The sequence below is a fragment of the Platichthys flesus genome, chromosome 11 (assembly GCF_949316205.1).
Source record: "Platichthys flesus chromosome 11, fPlaFle2.1, whole genome shotgun sequence".
Classification (NCBI taxonomy): domain Eukaryota; kingdom Metazoa; phylum Chordata; class Actinopteri; order Pleuronectiformes; family Pleuronectidae; genus Platichthys; species Platichthys flesus.
Genome location: NC_084955.1, coordinates 9,828,139 through 9,850,830, shown reverse-complemented (window position 1 = coordinate 9,850,830; position 22,692 = coordinate 9,828,139). Strand labels below are relative to the sequence as shown.

The 22,692-nt window shown below is 42.0% G+C and overlaps 1 protein-coding gene across 1 annotated transcript in view; it reads right to left on the bottom strand.

Annotated features, from left to right (window-relative positions):
- LOC133965188 (RNA-binding motif, single-stranded-interacting protein 3-like) overlaps nucleotides 1-22,692 on the bottom strand; it is a 120,514-nt gene that overhangs the window by 73,352 nt on the left and 24,470 nt on the right. Inside the window, exons 2-3 of the mRNA XM_062399617.1 lie at nucleotides 9,369-9,550; nucleotides 1,184-1,242 (exon numbers count right to left, since the gene is read on the bottom strand). Of these exons, the coding sequence (XP_062255601.1) occupies nucleotides 1,184-1,242; nucleotides 9,369-9,550 (241 nt within the window). The remainder of the gene's footprint in view (nucleotides 1-1,183; nucleotides 1,243-9,368; nucleotides 9,551-22,692) is intronic.

Below are 22,692 nucleotides of genomic sequence, written 5' to 3'. Positions count from 1 at the left end.
CATTCAAGCTTTTATTTAGGGAATGCAATGGAGTGCAAGCTCTCTGTTTCAAATATGCCCTGATTAGAATCCAAATATCCATATCAAGTACTCATATAAGAAATTCTACTTCATAAATGTAAAGCCGATGATGAACAGATATGCAATAAACAATATAAAGTATAAAAACAATGAAAGCAATATGTAAACACAATAACCAAATCATATTGGGCATATTACGTGATTAAAATAAATTTATGTATATGAAAATATTTAAGAAATTAGAAAGATCCAAGATAATAACTGAGGTAAAGCAGTTTTCAGTGGAGATTCACAGAAGTTTAGTTTCCTCATTATAATGCTAAGTCATGTAGGACTGCAATCAGAGCACATTAAGTCTTAGAATTTACATTTACATGTTTGCCATCAGTATCAATCAGACTGGCTTTCCCCTAACTCTCTCTATTGGAGTTGATATGCTGATTACAGGGCGTGTGTGCTGTTGTCCTAAACCGTGTCAGTGCACCTTCGAGAGCAGCCCTGGCAGATGAAATGCAATCATGGCGAACACGTGTTCTTGCAGAGCCTCTTCACAGGCAGGCGACTACAATCATATTGATTAGAGCTTTGGTGAGACCACTCCAACAATCAAGCAGACCCTCATCACAAGCCACTTGAGTGGGCCTTGTTCACCACAGAGACAATTTCAAACACATTGCCGCTCTTGTTCAATGCACTCCACTTTTATGATTTGGCCAATGAAAACAAAATGCGAACATCTTGCTTTCAAAAGCTGTTTAGCTCTGAGTATTATTTAGACAGAGAAAAGGATGGCCAGATCATTATGGAACCCACATCCATACATACACAACACAAGACTGGACATGTGGGTAGCTCACGCACGTTGAAGTAATCTGTTTGGATTTGACACCACCCTGTTTGTTGAAAGACATTTGAGCCCATTGTAAAAACCTTTGGGCATTGAATAATTGGAGATTCAAAGCAGTTAAAGAGGAAGGGACTTATAAAAACAGAACAACTCCCTCTGATTGTCGTGCACTGGTTGTTCTGCCAAGTTCAAGCAATCCTCAATTGATGTTTTGCAGACTCAGATCTCGTATGAACATCTGAGTTTGTGAGGTGTAGAAGACCCTGTAGGGGGACAGTTAACCACACTGGGTTAATTCACTGGATGCTCACTCACCTTTGCATTGATTGGTGTTCTTGTCCAGGATGGCCTTTGTTGATACAATCTTCCCATATCTGTAAAAGAAAATAACAAGATGTTCAATCACTTTTGCAATTTTTTGAACATCTGGAGCAATATAGGTTGTCCTTCAAGTCTAATACGAGTTGTTAGCCAAACTAGCTCCATAACTCTAAGGTGGTAAAGCCGGTCTGTTAAGTGAGCCATTCATTCATCCAAAAATTTTGCAGATTCAGCATGTTAGCAATGTCATTTTGAGAATGTTAGCATGCTAATATGGCATTACACTGTTTTACATTTTGCTGGGGAAATTACATTATCCCCAGCAAAATTAGTTTCCATAAGAAATATGACCAATTTTGCCCTAACCCTAACCTAGAGAAAGCTCGGGTGAAATAAAAATGACGCAAATTCGCACACTACCAATTGGAACATAGTCTGTCCAACACATTTCAAAGTTACATTTTTCATATATGCCTCTATCTATTCTCTCTGCCCTTATCTATTTCAAATCCCAACCACAGGCCTCAGAGCACAGCCAGGGCTGTCTCATAAACGATGATAATAACCATACATCTGTATAGCAGCCTATCCTGCTAGAGGGGGCTACGAGAGACACAGACCCAACCTCCATACCTCCTTCCATCTGTTCTCTTTGACACATTTTAATGTCTCCCGTTCATTTCACAACATCACTCTCTTTCTTATGCTTCACACCTCCGCCTCTCTCTTTGTCTTCTTTCCCTATTTCCCCCCTCCATCCCACTTCTATTCCCCAGCTCTCTATTCTCAGAAAGAAGTTAATAATGTTTCTTATCAGCCCCGGCCTTTCATTCCTCCTCGAAAGAGAAGAACAAGAAACGGCGGCAGAGAGAGTGTGAGGAGGGAGGAAAACGAGGGGTGGAGGAAAGTGGGGGGGACTGAGACAGAAAGCTCGGATCACTGAATCAGTCTGGATCGCTGCCTGGCTCAGTGGATGAGACTTTTTAATTAATGTTTTAACGTTGCCGCACAATGACTGATTGGCTGGCTGACTATCAAATAGACTGACAGACTGACAAGCTGACTGACTGACTGGCTGGCTGTTTGCGGCTCCAGGTGAGGGATGAGCGTTTATTCCCTCTTTGCTTTTAGAGTGAAAAAAAAAAGGAGGAGAAAGACAGAAACAATAGAGAAACCAGTCGACGAGGCTCAGAGCAGAGAAGGTGAAAAAATCCAGGGCAGCGAGCGAGGAATGAGGAATAGACGGCGAGAGGGAGAGCAGTCAGTCTGAGATAAAAAGAGACAGTGAAGGCGAGGAGGAAACGCGGCAGTCAGGGAGCGATGGAGAGAGATAGTAAGAGGTGTTTAATAAAGAAGGGATCATTTAGTTGTCACCATCAGTGAGAGAGTCTCTGTCAGCAAACTGTTTCTGTCAGAGAGAGGAGAACAGAGACGTGCTCGCCTGACAGCCTCAAATCAAACTCTTTTGGGACAAGAGACTTTAGAAATAAAGACAGGAAAAAAAAAGCTTTAAAAAGCTGCTTTCACACATAACATGACAGCTGAGCGGCTTATGATCTCGCAATTGGCAGAGAGGAAAAAATTACAGCTTTTTTTCTTCCAGAACAATGTTCAATTTTCCCAGAATCTCCGTCAATTTAAGATAGATTTAGTTCATTCAGAAATCTGCAGATTGCGACAGGCTGAAATCAAGCCTGATGTTTTGCCCGGGAGTTTTTTTTTCTTTTTTTTTTTTTACAAAGTCATAGCTGGTGGTAAACAAGGTCTCTGGTCTGTGGTTTGGGGGAGCAATACAACGGCCTCGGACACGGACAATACTCTGAAAAAACAGCCCACACATATACACACAAATAAAAAAAGCACATCTACACACACACACACGCAAGGCAACATCACAGATGAGAAAACACCAGAGCGGTAATCACACACATTACACACGCCATCTGCCAGTATCCAGCTTTTTGTTGACTTGTGCCTCCATGTGATTAAAACTTGGTGTCAGTGTGTGAGTTTAAAACACCTATAGTGCATGTGTTAGTGTATGCGACTGAACACATCGGAGTATACAAATGCATGTGTGGGTGCAATGCCTTTCAACTATGTGCCAATGTGTGTGTGCTTGTGTGTTTGTGGAATGAGTGTGACTGTATGAGAAAGACCTCATGCTTCGTTTTGGCAGGTTGTTGTGGTTGTAGAAAAGTGAAACGTTTCCAGATTCTGTTTGTGCCTTTGTGCGTTTGTGTGTACTTGTGATTCTACCTTTGAAGGTTAGGATAAGGGGATAAGGAATGCATTACATCAATGAGTGTCCTCACGGAGATAGAAGTATGTGTGTGTGTGTATGTTTGTGTCTGTGTGTGTCTTTCTGAGCGGCGTGTGTGTGTAGGAGACGCAACCAGACAAAGACAGAAGTAACTGGCTGGACATATTTTGAATCTTGAAAACATATGTTCACACTTGTGGAAAACAAACACAGCATATGTTTAAAGTCTGGAAACTGTTGTGTGTGATGTCATCAAATCAGCACGTGTGACATTCAAGCAGAAATCCACCTGTTCCTTCTGTGGTTACACATTTCATCTGGACTGACCAAGTCAGAGGAGAGAAGGATGACGCCACCAAGGGCCTTGGGGAAATGTCAAATTACACTGCATCATCCAAAATGGTGTCTCACTCCGAACTTGACTCAGTGGTAAAATTCAATTTTAGCAAGCTACAAGAATCTGCTATTGTGGTAAAGAAATGGAAGAACATATTGATTACAGATCAGATGATGAAGTGGAGGAGATGAGGATAGTTTGGATCAAGAAAAGTGGAGAGAAAAGAGCACAATGTCCTGCTCTGTGTTCAACCCTGGAAGCCTTCCATTGATTCCAGCAGGAGCCTGGAAAAACCTTCTATAACACAGAACTGCACTTGACCCAACAGAGTGACACATGAGCCCCTCATGAAACTATTAAAGTACTTAAAACATACCGTGAAAAGATTAAAAAGAGACAGATGGCAAACGAATGCATGAAGTGATGTGAGTTGTGTCTCATGTTTCTGTTCATCGCAACTAAAGAGTCAGTAATGGCAGAGATGTGTGAAGCTTGGCTGATAGATTGAAACCACAGCTAGATCTGTTGTTCTGCAACTTATCTCAGAGCTACTTCACATAGAAGTACACAATCTCCAAGAACACGGTACTGACACTGTGCAGAGCCTCCCGTTTCCTCGCTAAATGGCCTCAGGTCTTCATGGCATTGATTCCTCAAGATGTTGGAAACCTTTCTTTGAGATTCTTGTCCAGGCTGACATGACTGCATGACATCATTTCTGCAGCTGCACATCTCTTCAGCCAAACTCCTGTTTCAACACATCCAATAGGTGCTTTATTCAATTCAGATCTGCTGAAGGATGAGACCACTGAAGTTCACTGAAGTCATTGTTCATGAAACAACATAGAGACAAATTAGTAGCCATAAAACGATGGTCAACTGTGGTCTGCAACAATCCTCATATTCTGGTATTTACAAAATATTGCTTGCTATAAAGGACCCAACTGGAAAAACGTTCCCGATACCATTACACCACCAGTAACCCGGACTGTTGACACAAGTCAGGTTGGGTCCATAGATTGATGCTGATTCTGGCCATACCATCTGCAGTCTCAACAGGAATCCAGATTCATCATACCAAGCTTTCTTTTTCCAGTCTCCATGGATCCAGTTTTGGTGAACCCATACGTTCACTGCAGCCATAATGTCTGTTCTTAGCTAACAAGATGGCCACCAGACAGGGTCCCCTGCTGCTGTAGCCCATCTGCCTCAAGGTTGAACATTTCGCATATTCTGAGATGCTTTCCTGTTTACCAAGTTTGTAAAGATTAGTAATCAATGTAACCATAGCTTTTCTGTCAACACTCAGCTTGAACTAGTCTGGTCATTAACCTCTGACTTCTCTCATCTGCAGATCTGCTGCCCAATGTATGGATTTAGCTTTTAACCTGTGTTTGGGATGTAGCACAGTACACACACCTTGTTACTGTAATTTTTCAAGTATTTGTACTTCAAGTCGATTTATCTTCAAGTATTTTCTACCTTCACTTCAATAAATATAAGAGCATATCTGAGCTTTCTACCCCATAACATTTTTTACAATGCATTGCATTATATGTTTCTTTTTATACTTGCAAAGTAAACAATAACTAGAGGGGATAACTGGTCCACGGATCCAATCAGAGAAGTCAGGTCACATTGGACTCCGCCTCCTCTGCAGAACTATCACTGGTGAAGAAGCAAAAAAAATAGATTTGGAAGAGGCCTCCACTGAGACTCAGCCATAATGATGTAGTTGACTGTTGCAGGGAGCAGGATAAATTCAGCAAGTACTTTTTATACATTACATACATCTGACAGCAAGCACTTACTTTTACTCAAGTAGCAAAGTTAAGTAAAACATTTTTAACGGAGTACATTTTTGTTTATTTATTTGTACTTTTGAGTGGAGTTCCTCCACCACCGCTTTTCGCATTTAAGTATCTATACCGGATTTTGACAAAATGCTTAAAAACTCCCTTTCTGCATTTTGTATTCGGATCATAAGTTATGAACTACTCACAAAGACTTGCCGGCTAACTTAAAATTCTCTATTTTCCTTGGCTTCACAAAACTGTGACACAGCCCCGAAACACAGCACCATCAGCCAGAGAAGAATGCCTCTCCACAGCGGCAGCAGCAGTCAGGGAGGGGATGGTGGGGGGGTGAGGCTGACAGAACAACTTTCACTATGACAATCCTTTTAGGACAAGGTACGTGTCCTCTTCATGGAAACTCCTCCGAATTCTTGCCAAAAACTGGAGTTTAGATCTTTTTTTTTACTCAGAAGTGTGAAACACAATGAACAGTGAGGCCACTGAAACTGACAGTATTTTCCAGACTGTCGAGACTTAAGGAGGATTGTCAATTCAAAACTCAATGCATCCAATTTTGGCAGGCTTGACAAAATCAGTGTGCACCCTGGCTGTGTGTGTGTGTCTGTATTTGTGTGTGTGTGTGTGTGTGGGTGTGTGTAAAGTGGTAATGACAGTCCTCAGAGGGCCCTCACAGCATCAGATCTGTTTTCATTCCCTTGTGCAGCACCGTCAGCCTTTGGATGCTCACCGTTTGATGTCTACTGAACCAAAGTTCCCACCAACACACACACACACATCATTTCCACATCTCTCCAGGATGTCTGTGCATGTATATAAAGATGTGTATATCTGCACATTATGCACATTTGAAGGATCTGAGTTTCTGACTGAGGCTGTGGATGAGTGTGTGTGTGTGTGTGTGTGTGTGTGTGTGTGTGTGTGTGTGTGTGCGCGTGCGCTTATGAGCGAACCCGCAGGTCGGCCTCTGTGTGTGGTATCTCCTAATTGGGGATCCGATACAGCTGTCTTGTCCCCCCCGCTCTGCCAGTTAGAGTCAGACCAACACTGCTTCAGAAGCCTTCAGCTCCCTCCTCCATATGTAGTTTTAGAAATTAGATCTTGGGAGATTTTCCTCCACGGTGAAAAAAGCACTGTTTGCTGTAAATTTAAAGGATGACTTGATGTCACTGAAAACACTGATGATTAAAGATGGATTATGACTTTGATATAGTAGGTATAATGTTTCAAGACCGAAATGCCAGTCGAGGGTTCAGGTTTCAGAAGAATCACCGGCTACAAAAACATCAAGCACAATTCCATTAGCGACTCTGCGGAGGAAGACCTGAGGAGTCATGTGCTGATGATTAACTTGAGATTGTAAACTCATTTGTTATGTTCTTCTTAAACGATTTCTCCTTTGAGTGGCTTTGAGTGGTTAAAGCTTGTGTGTCCTCAAACAACCCCTCGATCGTGAAATACAGACAAGCAGATAGAGTACACAGAATATAGATCCATCGATAAATAGGTAAGAGTAGAGCAGAAGTGGTAAGCATGAGAGAGGGAGAGCCAGCAAGACAACAAGTGAGTGAAGGCGAGCGTGCGAGAGAGAAATTGCCCTTGTGCCACGCTTTCGATTCCGCTCACGTTCTGCTCTGTCCCCAGACGTTAAAAGTGTGTCCATAGTTTGGGCAACCGGGGGAGTGATTGGAAATGTCAGCTGACAACAGCACTTTTCACTGACACTCTGCGAACTGGCACAGAGACAGGGGGTGGGAGGGAGGGACGGGTGAGGGATGGAGGGAGGGGGGGCAGAGAGAGAGAGAGAGAGAGAGAGAGAGAGAGACGAGGATGCATGCAGGAAATGAGGAGGATGACAGAATGGGTAGGGAGAGGATGGTGCTGGTGGGCGGGTTGGCACACACACACAAAAAGAAGAGAAGCCACGCTAACAATAAGTTTGGGAATGACACTGAGTTGAAGAAGTGTGCGTGTGTGTGTGTGCGTGTGTGTGTGTATGTGTGTATGTGTGTATGTGTGTGTGTGTATGTGTCAAGGGATGCCCCTTACACATTGTCACTGTGTGCATGAATGAAATGCCTGTGTGTGTGTCTTTGCGTGTGCATGTGTGCACGTCAAGCCAGTGAGTGACAGGAAACTGCCACTCAAGTCTATTTCTGAAAATCCGTGGAGAGCTGGAAACCAAGGGCTGAGACTGTTGCCCAGCAGAACACACGGGCCCACCCTCCCCCACCGACCTTTCCTAAATGTTACTGGGCACTTGGCACACTCACTGGGCCTCTAATGAAACTTTTATTGGCACCCATTTTTCACCCTCATTCTCCAGAACGCCTCCAGGGCTGAGCTGAAATACAACAGGCTTGAACTGCAGCTGACACACAGAAGGGCAAGGTATACAAGTGTGTGTGCGTGTGTGTGTGTGTTGCATATTCAGTTTTTTATTTATCCATTTCTCTACTCAAAAGCCACTTACATCAATTAAAAAATGTTAGAGAAATAATTTATAGCTTTTACCTAAAAACTATTTAGCTCAATATATGATTCTCCAATTACATTTAATGATATCAGGTGTTAGCTGTAGGCGATGGGAGAGCTGGCTCATCTACATGCTGTTAATTCTGGAGACAACTGAGAATAAAAGGGGGAGGATTTAATTTTAGCATGAAGACAGAGAAAGGAAAGTGAAATGTGTGATTCTACAGAGTCCAGATCCCTGATGCCTCCTGTCCAGTGGTGGGACAAAATATCGATTCAGTAATATATATCTTCACCCTGACTGAAATCGATTATTGATATGCTGGCGCCAAATGTCAGTATTTTAATTCAAAAATGTCCTGCTAATCGCCAGTTTTTGGTGATTTTACATTGGAATGATGGCATGCCTGGTGTATTAGGACAAAGAACAAAAATTCTCAAATTAGGCTTATACTCAAACAGTTTCACCACCTTTTACCTGAGGCATCTAAGCAACAAATGGATTCCTATTAACATCAAATCACTTTCTTCTCTTATTGTGCACAACAATAAATTCCGTTCATTTGAAATCTCTACCAACACACTTTTTTTTGTTCTCAGCCAAGGACCTCCTACAGTCTTACAAGGTTTTAAGGTTTTGGATATAATGTTTTGGATAAGGTTTTGGATATTAGGTTTTGGATATTAGGTTTTGGATAAGGTTTTGTATATATATACTCAAATGTAGGTTTCTCTGGGTAGGAATACACATTACAATCTCAATGATGATTTAGCAAATTGTTCAAAAACCTTTTCTAAAACCACTGCTGTGAAATACTGTATTGACAAAATCACCATATTTGAAATCCTACTGGTGTTCACTGTAAAAGCAGTGCAGTTGTATTTGTGTACAACCTTTTACTATTATGATAGCACAAGTGAGGAAACCTAACGTCTTAATATTCTGATGTATTTAAACATGACACGTTTAAAAAAATTAGTAAATTTGTTCAGAGGCTGCAGGGTTTAACAATTCTGCTGAGAGAGGGATTTATGTGTATATCCTAGTGTTTGTGTGTGTAGGTGGCCCAGTGCAGAGTGGATGCAGAGAGCGGTCAAGAGCAAACTGCTGATGCTCATTAGAAGCTCCTGTTGGACTCACTGTAACAAGCTGGAATGAACCATCTCTGCAACTGCACTAAAGGATACAGTTTAATCCACATGGATGTTGTCAAATTAAACAGAATAGAATAGAATAGAATAGAATGGAATAAAATGGAATAGACTATAATAAATCAGAAAAGAACTCACGGCTGGCAGAGTTTGATGAGGTCCTGGTCGGTGGTGGCCGGTGGCAAGCCTCTGATGTAAAGGTTGGTCTTACTAAGCTGCTCCATCAGCCCTCCTCCATGACCTCCTCCATGACCTCCTCCTCCTCCTGTGATGCCAGGACTTGGCGGTGCCATGGGCGGAGGGGGAGGAGCATAAGACTGCTGCAGAGACAGAGAGAAAAAGAGAGAGAAAGGTCACCTTAGGTCACAAATCACTGGGAAACTATATTTTTTCGCCGATCTATGGCCGTGATCTAACGATGTCGCACAAAGTTACTTTGTGTATCTGAGTTCTATCCACTTAACAAAATAAAACTCCTTTACAATCATCTCTTCCTGCATAAAGTCCCACAGCAGGGTCTTGATTCATCAGGAAGCACATCAAATTAAGGAAGCAGGATATGTGTAATTACTCATGCTTATTATAATTAAAGTAAGTTTTACTATGAGCTTGCATCAATAACTGTACAGCATCTTAGCAGTAAATTCGACAGCTTTAGTGAGCTTTAATGATGCAGCAATATAAAACATTCAGTTGTCAACATGACGAGTTATAATGTTATATATATATGAGTGTGTTATATGAGTGTGTGTCCTTTCTTGTTTCAGTGTGTGTATGTGTGTGTGTGTTGGTTCAGCGTAGGTGAATCAGCAGTTAAAATAGACAAAATCACATTGACGTCATTTAGAAAACTGAATTTGAAAATGTGATCATTAAGCTTGTTTTGTAATTCAAACTGATCAACGTTTATCATGTGGAATCCGATGACATTTTCTGGATAGCAGTGATTTTCCTGTTTCCTTCATCTATTGAAAGGAAATGCTTTAACCATGTTAAATTGCACAAGACACATTTACTATCGATCACCCGTCTTTAAGGGCACAAACCAAGGCGTCCAGTGTTAAATTCAGACCTGAGCGCCTAATCAGCTCCAATTTACATTTCCAATCAGATTCCACTGTCCAATTAAACAGCTCAGTACTGACTAAATGATTGAAAAGGATGAGCATCTCTGGCAGGGAGGAAGACCAATCTGAGGACTGATGCTGCCTGCTGCCTTATAGGTTAACTTTCAGGTTATGTTTGGAGGAATGATGGCATGACAACAGTGTTCAAAACAGACACAGTCAGGTATCAGCATCAGTCCCGCAGTCGGGAACTGGATGGGACAAGTGTTGTAATGACAGGTTTTGAGAGACGGGTGAAGACAGACAGTTGGAGCATATGTGCTTGCATGTAGAATGTATTTGGCCGTGTGCTTGCATGTGCGTACACACACGTCTATGAGCTTTTGTGTGTGAGAGCTGGTGTTTGCGATAATGACAGGTTGTCACCACAAAGCAATGTGGTGCCTGAGCCAGCTCTGATATTAATCCATTACCTGTACTTTGCTCAAATGGCGCACAATGCCTGACTAACACACACAAACATAAACACACAGTTATGCTGGCAGTGCTAACAGGATTGAACACATGTACAGGAGACATTTAGCGGTAAAAGGAAACGATACCTGCTGAGCAGTGTCATTTACAGGCCAGTGCCTTACACTAACAGCCTAGAATGAGCCTATAGACTGCAACCACAACACAGAAGAAAAAACTGCTTCACTGGGTAATACTTCATTTTAATGGAAGTGACAAATACTGCTCTATTTGCATGTGTCTTCTGAAAGCCCTTACATATGCAGTATTTTCCCCACAATATCTCTCAGTACAGTGTTCACTGAGAAAATATTGCTTGGCTGTTCAAGCCACAGATGAGGCAAATTGCTTAAACTGACTGGATTTAATCAATCAGATGAAATACATGCAATCGCTAATAAATTAAGTTATAATCAAGAAAACCTGACACACACTTACCTGGTTCTATTTGCGCTATATCATTACACAGACACAGACACACACACACACACACACATATATATATATAAATATATATAGAACATCCTGAGGAGGCCAGAAGGAATCAGGCAGAGCCAAATAAAGAGAAAGGCAAGTCTTTAAAAGTATTAGAGAAGATCCAAGGTGCAGGCTGTGCAGAGATGCCCCTGAGACAGTCCAGCACTTGGTAGCAGGTTGTAAGATGCAGGCTGGGACAGCGTACACTGAGAGGCATAAGCAAACATACCAAAAGGAGGTTGAGATCTTGTGCGACTTCAGATTCCAGACTGACAAGCACCTGCTGAAGGTGGCAATAGTGATCGATGTGGCAATCACAGCAGAAAGTAGCATCAGAGAAAAGGAGAATGAAAAGATCGAGAAGCACCATGGACTGAAAGAACAGCTTAAACAGATGTGGAAGGTGAAATCCAATGTGATCCCTTTGGTAAAGGGAGTATTAGGGGCTGTGACCCCCAAACTGGGAGAGTGGCTCCAGCAGATCCTAGGTTCAACATCTGAAGCCTCTGTCCAAAAGAGCGCAGTCCTAGGAACAGCTAAGATACTGCACAGAAACCTCAGACTCCCAGGGGACCCAGGCTTCAGGAAGACGTACCACCCCATGCTGGGCGTGAGGGAGACTTTTTATATATATATATATATATATATATATATATATATATACCCTGTGTGATTAATCAATACTGAATATAATCGCAGCCCTAAATGTCACTAGTAATAGAAAAATTGTGTTACCTCAAAACATGATGAATGGCTTGTCATGTGTGTAAAACAAATACCAGCTCCACTACATAATGCAACATGTCAATGTAATCATTCTGAAAAGGTAAACTCTCATTTCTTGAAATCTTTTTCCCTTCACTCCTAAGGAGCAGCTCAGTACCGAGTAGTGTGCGGTTTGTATTCTGAGAAGTGTGTGTGTGTTTGCATGAACTGTGGTGGGGCCCGATTCGATAAAAGTGGTTTTGTTTACCGACCACCTCTGAAAGTTGCTTGATGGGAAGTGTCAGATACAAATAAAACAGATTTCCAGGCTGATATCGGAAAGAGAGAGACGCCATTTGAATGCAAACTACCGCGATTGCCTAAGAGGATACACATTGCACACATGGCTGACTACAAATACAATTCCATTACATGCAATATATACACGCACACAAAAACATGACAGCGCTAGCAGCCTTTATTCCCATTACACACGCACATATTCACGCACACACACACACAGAGCCAGATTTATCCGTGTACATTCATCTTATATGTCCAGGTATGGGATAATGTACTAAGTCTCTCGCCAACAAACACACACACACACACACACACATGATCAAAGCTTTTTCCCAGGGAACCTCTTTCAACAAATTTGTGCAGCTGTCAGGGTCTGGGTGATAGTGAGCTCTGTATGTAACATGTCAGACACTGTGATGGGGATCCCTTTGAAACATTAAAATCGCTCTCTCTCTCGCTCTGCTCTCTCTCTCTCTCTCTCTCTGGCATCCATGCTTTCCCTTCTTTCTTATACCTGTCTTGCTCACTGTCAAATTTGACTCCACCATCGCTCAATCTCTTGCTCTTTTCACCCCAATCTTTCCTTTTCCGACATTCTCACTTTAAACCTCTCCTTCGCCCTCTCTCTTTCTCTCTCTCTCCCTCCTCCAATGCCTTCCCTTTTTCACCCCCAGTCTCCATCTTTTAAGGATTATACTCTGCAGCGGGAGTGTGTGTGTGTGTGTGTGTGTGTGTGTGTGTGTGGGGGTGTGGACTGCAGGGCTGCCTCTCAGCTGGTATTGTTGACACACTTAGTACAATGGACCAGCTCTCTCACTGGGAACAAAAAGGGTTCAGAGGAGGAAACACAAGCTGTCATGCAAAACAAACACAGTCACAGAGTTTTCATAGATGTAATGCACGGCTGAGCCTTTGTACAACACCAAGGTGCAAAACGTTGCTGCATGGTGTTGTATACTCTACGTGTATGCTGCCACTGGGTGATGAGTATCTACTTTATCTGCCTGCACAGAATAAAGTTCCTTATTCTCAAGATGCTGTTAAAATGTTCAGAGCACATCTTGCTCAGTTTTATTCATTAAGCCGGATAACAAACAAACTAAAGGAAAACCTCTTAATAAATTGCACTCAGTAGCGCACGTCCACCAAGGCCCAACAGTCCCCTTACATTAAAACAACCCTGAGAGCTAAGGCCAAATTATGTTTTTACAGGTTTGGAGCCATACAGCCTTGTGAAATTTGAATCCCCAAGTTCCAGATTTTTATTTGGATCCACATCAAAAAGCCCACATTCAGAAATATAAGTCCCTGAAATGTGCTGTTGTTGGATTTGCCCCTGACCTGAATTTGCATCAAAATGTTATGGGTTCTCCCATAGCGCATTCCCTCAACCAAGTTTTAGGGTGAAGCATCCAGTCGTTTTTTGCATAATCCTGCTAACAAACAAAAAAGAGCTACTTCACTGTTCATCTAATTCGGACAACCTCGATTTTGCTGCCCGTTCCCTCACAGATAAGTCATAAGACTACTCAGGCTGATTTATTTTGCCTCCATTAGTGAATCACTTCAGCCGCAATTCTCATGTTTTGCTCACTGTTGCTCAGTGGATTGCTACTAGATCTATGCAAACTTGATCTTTGTTAGCACAGAAGAGAGCTGCATAGGTAAAAGTGACAAGAAGAGAAAGACAGACACAGGGCTTGAAAGAGTAAGAGCTGAAAGTGAGGCCATTCATCTTGTGTTATATCTCAGCTCTTTACATTTTAACAAGGCATCTCTGGCATAATGCTCTGTTATACACATTTAATATGATGTTACACATTCTGGCTCACTGCTGTAGGCGTATGATCAGTGTATAAAGACATTAACACACATTCACTGTACCAATAAAGCTGAGCCACATTCAACATGAGTCCATTATAGAAGGACGGATGGAAAGAATCACTCTTTGATGATATGGAAGTAAAAATAAGTTGTGGGGGGTGAACACCGGGTGAAAGGAAGTAAAGAAGGGATGGACAGATGGAGGAGGGACACTGAATGAGAAAGAGAGACGGTGAAAAGGGGATGGCTGATGGCTGTGTGCCAGGATGAGGGGGAAAGACGATGGGACATGGGAGTGCGGGTTGTTCCGGTTTCCTCTGACGCTTCCTGAAACACAGAGGAAAGAATGCAGGCTATTTTTAGGTCCAGCTCTGAGATTCTCCTTTACTCTCATTGCCTCCAAACACGGCAGCGGAAGGGTTTAAGGAAGAACTTATGAATACATCGGAATGGAAACATGGCTCCCGATATATCGTCTCGGCCGGGAGATTACGCGAGGAGCTAAAAAAAGCAATGGCTACTGCTTCTGTCGGAAACCTTGAAGAGACCACAAATCTTTTCAGGAATTGACAGATAATTGATCGTCAAACTGGCCTGTCCAGTGGAAGACGAGGCCTCAGGGCGTTGCAATCACAAAACGGAGAAGAAATCCTTTCAGTAAAGGCGGATGCTTATGTCGGGGGAACAAGAGGAGACTACAGAAAGTTCAGTTAATGTAGTGAGGTATAAATAGCCGTGTTGGAGGCAGGCCTAATGATATCCAATACAGGATACTTACAGGTTTCCAAGTGTCAAGTTGAATAATGTGTAGGCTAGAGGTAGAGCCTGTGCTTAGTCTGGGGAAATCACACCGGAGAGTTATTTAATGAAATCGTTTCCAAGTCTGGTTCCATGACCGGCTCAGAATTCCAGGAAAAGGATTTGCGCTACTTTGAGTGTGTCCTCACATGAGGGGCACTGGTAGCTGAGTTTGTGACGGAAATGACAGCAATATAAAGTTAAATGTAGATCTTTCATTATTTGTTATGATAAAAAAACGAAAGAAATACTTGTCGAATATCATTCTCATTTCATCCAAGTTATTAGTCGCTGGACAAAAACACACCGCACCAAGCACTCTATTTTACAAGTGCAATACTAGATGTTACTATACCCTTGAGCTAATGCAGCCATAATTATTGTAATTTAAGGCTGGTTAGGGGCTGGCAGACAGTCTCACTGCAGTTCTTTTTTTGGAGGCAGAAATAACAGGATATCATATTTTACACGGGTGTCTGGGAGTTTCTCCAGCCCAGATTTAGGGGCATTGTGAGGTCAATCAGAATGGAAGACGATCAATTTAATGAAATAGGCAGAGAGTTCCTTCTCTGTTATCTATTTAGTTTCTCATAGGGCGAATAGTGCAGGAGATAAAACATTTATTTAGGCTTTTGAAGCAGTTGAAGGAATAAATCAATTCTATATAAAACATATATAGTTGAGAACATTTCAAAATTCTACTGGTAAAACTGTGTATCATTATCAAACAGATGGTTGTGATGGGGAGACGGTAGTGACAGATGTGCAATGAACTCTGAATAATCTCTTGACAGAGGGACTGAAGGTTGAAAACGCAAATGCCAATTGCTGCGTGCTGATGACATTTCTAACACACAACGGACTCCGAACTGAAAAAAACAAACAAGCCATACACATAGAAGACGAAGATGTCAACTTGGGAAGACAAAGAGATTCAAGAGCTTTTCATGAAAACAACGCAGTAGAACATCCTGCCTCCTGAGTGCTGTGTCTGACCCGAGAATCTCCTGCCGCTCTTCTTAAGTGAAAAGCGAAAAGGCCCGACCCATTGTGTGAACATTTTCAGAGGTCATGTCTGAAAACGGCTTCAGATAGTAGGAATGGTGTTGTTCATCAGGTGTCTAGCTATGCCCTTTGTTTGTATTGTTAACAGGAGTGGAATACTGAGGTAGATGATGTTTCCTTTTAAATTGTAATATATTTGTTATATTGTATAGCCTTATATTGTATAACTGATAATACATCTATGACTGGGGAACTGCTGTCCACTAATGCCTCCACCTATAACACTGCACTTGTGGTCACTTCCTGTTCCTCCTTTCCTACATTTCATGTACTTCCAATTCCACTCTCTCGTTCTTCTTGTTTATCTCTCACCTCTCGGCTAATTTCCTCTCCTGTCTCGTCTCTCTCCCAAGTCCCCTTCCCAAACCACTCCGCCCCTTTTTTGTCTCTCCGGCTCCTCAGATGATCAGGTCGTCTAGGTTGCTTCCCAGTGGAACGCTGTGTTCCTGCCATCTACCTCTCTATCTCTCTTGTTAACTTTAGTGACAACACCAGCAACAACACTTGGGGGTTGTCATAAACACGTTGCACAAACATCCCAGGAGGACACCCAGTTTGGGCCTGGTGCTCACTGACCTGCGGGGAGATAAGGAGATGATGGAGGGCGACAGTGGGAAGTTGCTGAACTCTCTGTGAATTCCTGTGGTTGTGTCTTCTGAGGGGGTCAGAGCGAGGGGAGGAGTAGGCTGCAGTTTAAAGTCAAATTGTGTAACTTTGGATTGATTTGAATCTGCACTCGACTGCACGGCTATTGTTCTCGAGGTCAACGCTGAGTGAATGTTTGTGTGTGCGGTTATGGAAAATGCTGGTGGAGAACCCACCAACATGAGCTTGTATATCAACTTTCTGTTTGTGTATGTGCATGTTTATCTGTACACATAATGTATTTCTAGAGAGTGAATGACAATCTTTACATCACAAGTAAGTGTATCCTGAGTCAAACAGCGGTTCACATGAAAACACAGCAGGAGTGGGCTGATTGAAGTTCCATGGTCATAGTGCTGTGAAGGTTCCGAATCTGCTTATCTAAAGATACCGCAAGTCCAGAAAACTAAAGTGACATTTATTCAATTTGTGTAAGTTTTCTTTGTTATGCATCATTAACCCGGAAGAAACAGCAGAGATGGGCAAAGCCACGAGTTAATTGGATATAACGCCCAAAATTATATGTCCCTTGAATAAAATTGCAGTTCATAGCTCAATATGTAGCATATGTCTTGTCATGTTTTTGAATTTAAATGAAGGATTGTTACATATTATATCTTTAAAAGTCATTACAGGCCTGCTTTCCAAGTGGGGATTTTATTCTTTCTCTTAAAACAGTTCTCATTACTCTTTAAAACAAGTAAGTTCTGCCAAGACACATATTTCATATTGAAAATACAGTGCAGTGCGCATGTTGGCTCTCACTCAAGTCCTTATGAAAACTATTTCCTTGAATATGTTCTGTCTTTGCTGTGAGCAACAATCACAGTAAATAACGAATCCAACTCCACTAAAGCAGCTGAACTTTCACCCTCTTGAAAAAAAAAACTTCCTGACTGACATCCAAGAAACTCATTTCAGCACAGAGTTTTCCCCCCCCCCACTTCTCTGACTCCATTCCCCAAAAATATCATACGCTATATTCTTCCTTCTTAATTGCATGACCTCTACCATGCAAGTTACAAAAAGTGCAGGGGAAACAGCATTCTGAAGAGGAGCTTTATACAAAGCTCTTTTATTATGTATATATATGCAAATTACACATTAGTATATTCAAGAAGGTCTCTCTTGATCCTCCTCTCACTGCCCCCTGGTCAGTATTTCCACCCTGCAGTATGGAGGATGTGCAGCGGCAGACAGGGTTTGAGAATTGTGATAGTTTTTTCACGTAAACCCGTATAACAGGGGAAATACTGAGGTTTCTTTTCTTCTGTGACTACCTTCATTGCTTAAAATGAGACAATGATGATTATTGCAGAGGTCTATCAGCAGCAGCTCCAGCTCTTTGTCGGTGCTAATGAAGTGTGGATGTCTCCTTATAAAGTGAACTGTATGTTCTTACCTGCCGCTCATCGCCAAGCAGGGCTTCTATCCCTCTTTATCTCATCGTTTCCGCCTTGCATATTTAATAGTCTCCTGCTGCCCTCCCATGTGCCTCTCATCGTCACAGTTCTTCTTAAACCTTTTGGTTAAAAAAAAACACTAAACCCCCCTAAAATGTGGCATTTGTCTGCAATGGGAATGGCTAAAACCAGCATTCAGGGCCGGATCAAATGACTATGCAGTAGAGAATTGGCAGTTATAGAAACAATAGAGAGCCAAACTCCTCTTCTGGCAATGGGAAAGGAGTTAATAGCCTTTTTAGCAGGTTTACCCACGTTCAAAAAAAAAAACCATCTAGATCCACTGATATCGGTTTAAACAAGGAATTGTATCCCTTCGTCTTTCCTCTCTCACTTTTTCTCCCCTCCATTCCTGAGCTACCAACAGTCTCTCTCCCATCTTCCTCTCTGTGCCTGTCATCTCTTTTTTCCCTCTCGTCTCATCCCTCGCTCGTACTAACACTCTTACATCTGCCGCCACCCCCCTTCCCTTCCAACACTGGAGATTAAAATATGAGGAAACAATCAAGCTCCGACTCATTAGCATAGGAGGGGGGCGGGGGGCTGGCAGGCAACTGCAGCCACTACAACACAGCCCTGGAAATCTACCGCACAGTTTTGTTTTGTTTTGTTTTTTTAATCCCAGGAATGACTTTTTACCGTACTTCGTTGAATGAGACAGAGCAATCCTCCGCCGGCCCTTTCAGCCAGTCTAATTACCATCAGAATGAGAGGGAATGAGAATAAGACTGAATGCTTATATAGCATCAGGTCAAAGAATGGAGACTATAGAATAAGTGTGCAGACAGAATAATGCTTCTCCACGGCAACAAGGAGAAGCTAAAAAGATAGGAATTGGCATGTGTGTGTGTGCGTGTGTGTGTGTGTTGGGATCGTCTTCACACAGCAACAATGAGAAACTGAAAAGACAAGACAAATGGTTTGTGTGGGGGAGGGGGGGTTCTTGCATGCTAGGAAAGGTCTTCTCGTTAGTAAATCAATTAAAATGTCTCCATAAGCAAAGCAAGAACCCAGGGTCATGCCACACAGAGTTACGAGGCAACGGGAATGAATGGTAACTTATTACATTACTGGAACAGACAGCTAAGCAATAATATCAGTTGTTGCTGAATAGATTGTGCAGTGTGAGAGCTGCGGAGGTGGAAGTTATGAAAAAGGTCAGTGGGGTCACTGCCAGTCTATATTAACTTGCATCGGTTAATACTGCTGTTCAATTTTATTGTGTACCAGCAAAAAAAATATATAAACCTTGAAATGAACCATTACATTTTCAAGGAGATAACACGCTCACACAAAAACAAACAAACACAAACAAAATGAAATAGAGGGAAAATGCCCTTCGACATTTTGTGGCAAACCAGGTACTTCAGAACATAAATGGAGATGTTAGACCTGGGAAGGAGGAACCTTATTTTCTTATCAAGGGCCATTTCAATTTTAATAACATCCTTTGAGCGCCATAGTCAATTATTGAAAGCATATATCACACTAATCTCTCTAATGAAATGTCTGGAGCTGCTTCTCTCTGACAGGGCGTCTGATGTCAGATGATAGTGATGAGGACGATGATGCCACCGGCAGCAGAATTTCCAGGTTTGTGTCAGTCAGACCTTGAGTAAACAGAGTCTGAGCAAGAGTCTGTTTTGTACAGAGCTGCTCAAAGCAGTAGGTTGTCCCAGACGGAGATGGAAGCTTCGGTGCATGTCTCATCAGAATGGGAAAGTCCTTAAGTAAACAGCTTAACAAAATAGTTTACCTACTTTTGTTCACCTCAAACATCTTGCCAAATCCCTGAAAGAGTTTTGGCACCAATTACCATGTGAGTGTACCATTTTATTTTGCCGCAGAAAGAATTGGGTCCTGAGAATAATTTTGTATAGGTATTAACTTTTTTTAATTCATTGACTTGATTTTATTAAATGTATATCATTTTCTCCCAGGCGAGGTCAAACTGTCTCACCAGCTTGATACAGCCCAGGAGTCAGAGGTTATCCACTTTCGCATTGGATACACTCACGAGAGTGTAAGGCTGCAGCTTTGTGGCATTGCGGAAGTAGCAGAGATTTGACCTTTACTCTTCGGCTGCATTCATACAAAAATACAAACAACCAGGATCTTATGCTCTTTATTTCTTTTTTTGCAGCTCATTACCAATGGAAGCTTGATGCAAACAAACATTGTAAGGCTCCTATAAGATGAGCTGAATGAATTAATTTAGCTGTAACTTCCTGCAGTGCTGCATTCTGCTCACTTTGTTGACATGCCCGTAGTTTTCATGACGTGAGAGATGAAGTCTGTGTTAAACATTTCTGATTTCTCTGACTCACAAGTTGGAAACAGACACAAGTTTTGTTTTCCTACCGAGCTTCTTGTAATTACCTCCGCCAAAGAGTTTATGTTTTCACCCCTTCCCGTTTGTTGGTTAGTTTGTATATATGCAGGATTGTGCAGAAACTATTTGGACAGATTTCCTGGAAACTTGGTGGAAGGCTGTGGTATGGGTCAGGGAAGAAACCATTCCATTTCGGTGCAAATACAGATCTTTTACATCATGATCAAATCTGGCATATTTAGGGAACTGATATGTAAGTGTGTGTGGAGCTGGTTGTAGCTTAGGTACATATTTGAGAACATTTTGGATTTTCCAGATTTCTGCGCTACAGTGATATTCTCTAAACTATATTACATGAATGCAGAAACGTCAATAGGCTAGATCAAATGTCAGCCAGTTGCTAACTAACCCCAATAACAAAGTACAACTAAAGCCAAAGGATAAACACAATTTGAATCATTCAATCATTGAATTCTTGTAGACCTTCAAGCTGGGAATTTTCACATTTACAAACACATCCATCTTCATACAATACACGGATGTGTGTTTGTGCTCAACAACAGGACATAGCTAAGTTGCACTGTAAAACAAAGCCATCGTGGATTTATTTATTTTCTCATAATCTATGTCAATGAAAGTCATAAGAAAACACGGGAAAAACAAGAAGTCGTGTTGCAGGTCCTCTCTCTGAGCTCTGGAGCCACACAGATGGAGCATGAGGCCTCCGCACATAGATTATTCATCTCATATGATCCTGCATGAGAACTCCAGGATTTAGCAGTAATTCCCCTTGTAAGAGAGGCGACGCTGCAGCATTGATGCATCACTACATCTATATACAGTCTCATCTAATGTAGTTACAGGGTTCAATACGCCTCTCTCCTCTACATCGACCAGGGCTGATTTAAACACTTATCTTTACCTTGTATGCTCCGGGGGTCACTGACCATTCATTATTGCTACGCTTCCTTCCTCAACCATGTCCCTCACTCCTTCCTGTTTCTCCCCCTGCTCTAATTAAATTCCTTCATCAAAAACCAAGAGCAAATAGAGAGAGAGAGAGAGAGAGAGAGAGAGAGAGAGAGAGAGAGAGAGAGAGAGAGAGAGAGAGAGAGAGAGAGAGAGAGAGAGAGAGAGAGAGAGAGAGAGAGAGAGAGAGAGAGAGAGAGAGAGAGAGAGAGAGAGAGAGAGAGAGAGGGAAAGGGATCAGAGTTTGAGAACATATTGAGCTGAATCCAAGCCCGCTGACTGAGATCAGATGATGACCTGAGAATATCTGGAGGGAAAATCCATAATAGGCCATCGGAACAAAGGCAGAGCTTTGTCAAATCACTATGTTTTTATATTTCTCAGGTGAAAGATTACACAGGAAGAATGTGCTGGAGAGAAAAATACATAACTCAGACTAGAGAGACAGAGCCAATGATCAGACACACATGTTGAGTTAAAACCCAATAATTTAGCAACCAGGAATTTCACTCCACATCACACTTTGCTGTTGAAATATTCAATGCACTCTGATCCACCAGTATCTAAGCAAGTCAAATGCCAAATCAAATTGAATCTTTATTATCACTGGACTGGGAGGGGATGCCGCACCATTTTCCACAGGAAATTCCATGTGCTGGAACACTGAATGGCAGCAAGAAGTCACCCCTGTGTTAAATAAATTTAAACTGCTTCAACTCTTACTCCTCTTTTGTCTCTGGAAGACATGATACACAGAGGTTCACATTTATAATTCAGAATCCAGGAGGGGATCATTTATCAAATCAGAAGGAGACCTGGTTTGCCCATTTGAAAAAAAAAAACCTGAACGCTGAACAATGAGAGCAGCAGTCGATGTATTCACTGATCATAACCCAGGCACCGTGTGTGCTTGAATTGATTTAAAAGCCTGATCAAATTACCTGGAAAAGGTTGAAAGTATCTATTACCGCCTAACATGCTTTTGCTATTGAGCACAGGGAGAAACGAAAGGGAACGCAGCTGCATAGAACAACAATCCAGCCCAACTGTAACCTGGAGGCATGAAAAATACCTGAGTATTCAGCGAGGGAAAACACATCTGTGACGAGAAATATCCCAGTGAGCAGATGCCAGGTATAGAGAGGCGGAGGTGTCAACAGAAACCAGTGTGCCTCGCTGAGAGAACACATCCCTTTCATTCCTGCCTTTCCTTCACTTTAGCTTCATGAAAGGATGGCTGCAGCTTTGAGCACACTCAGAACGCATTTTGTAATTTTTGGATTAAAATATTGAAGCATTAT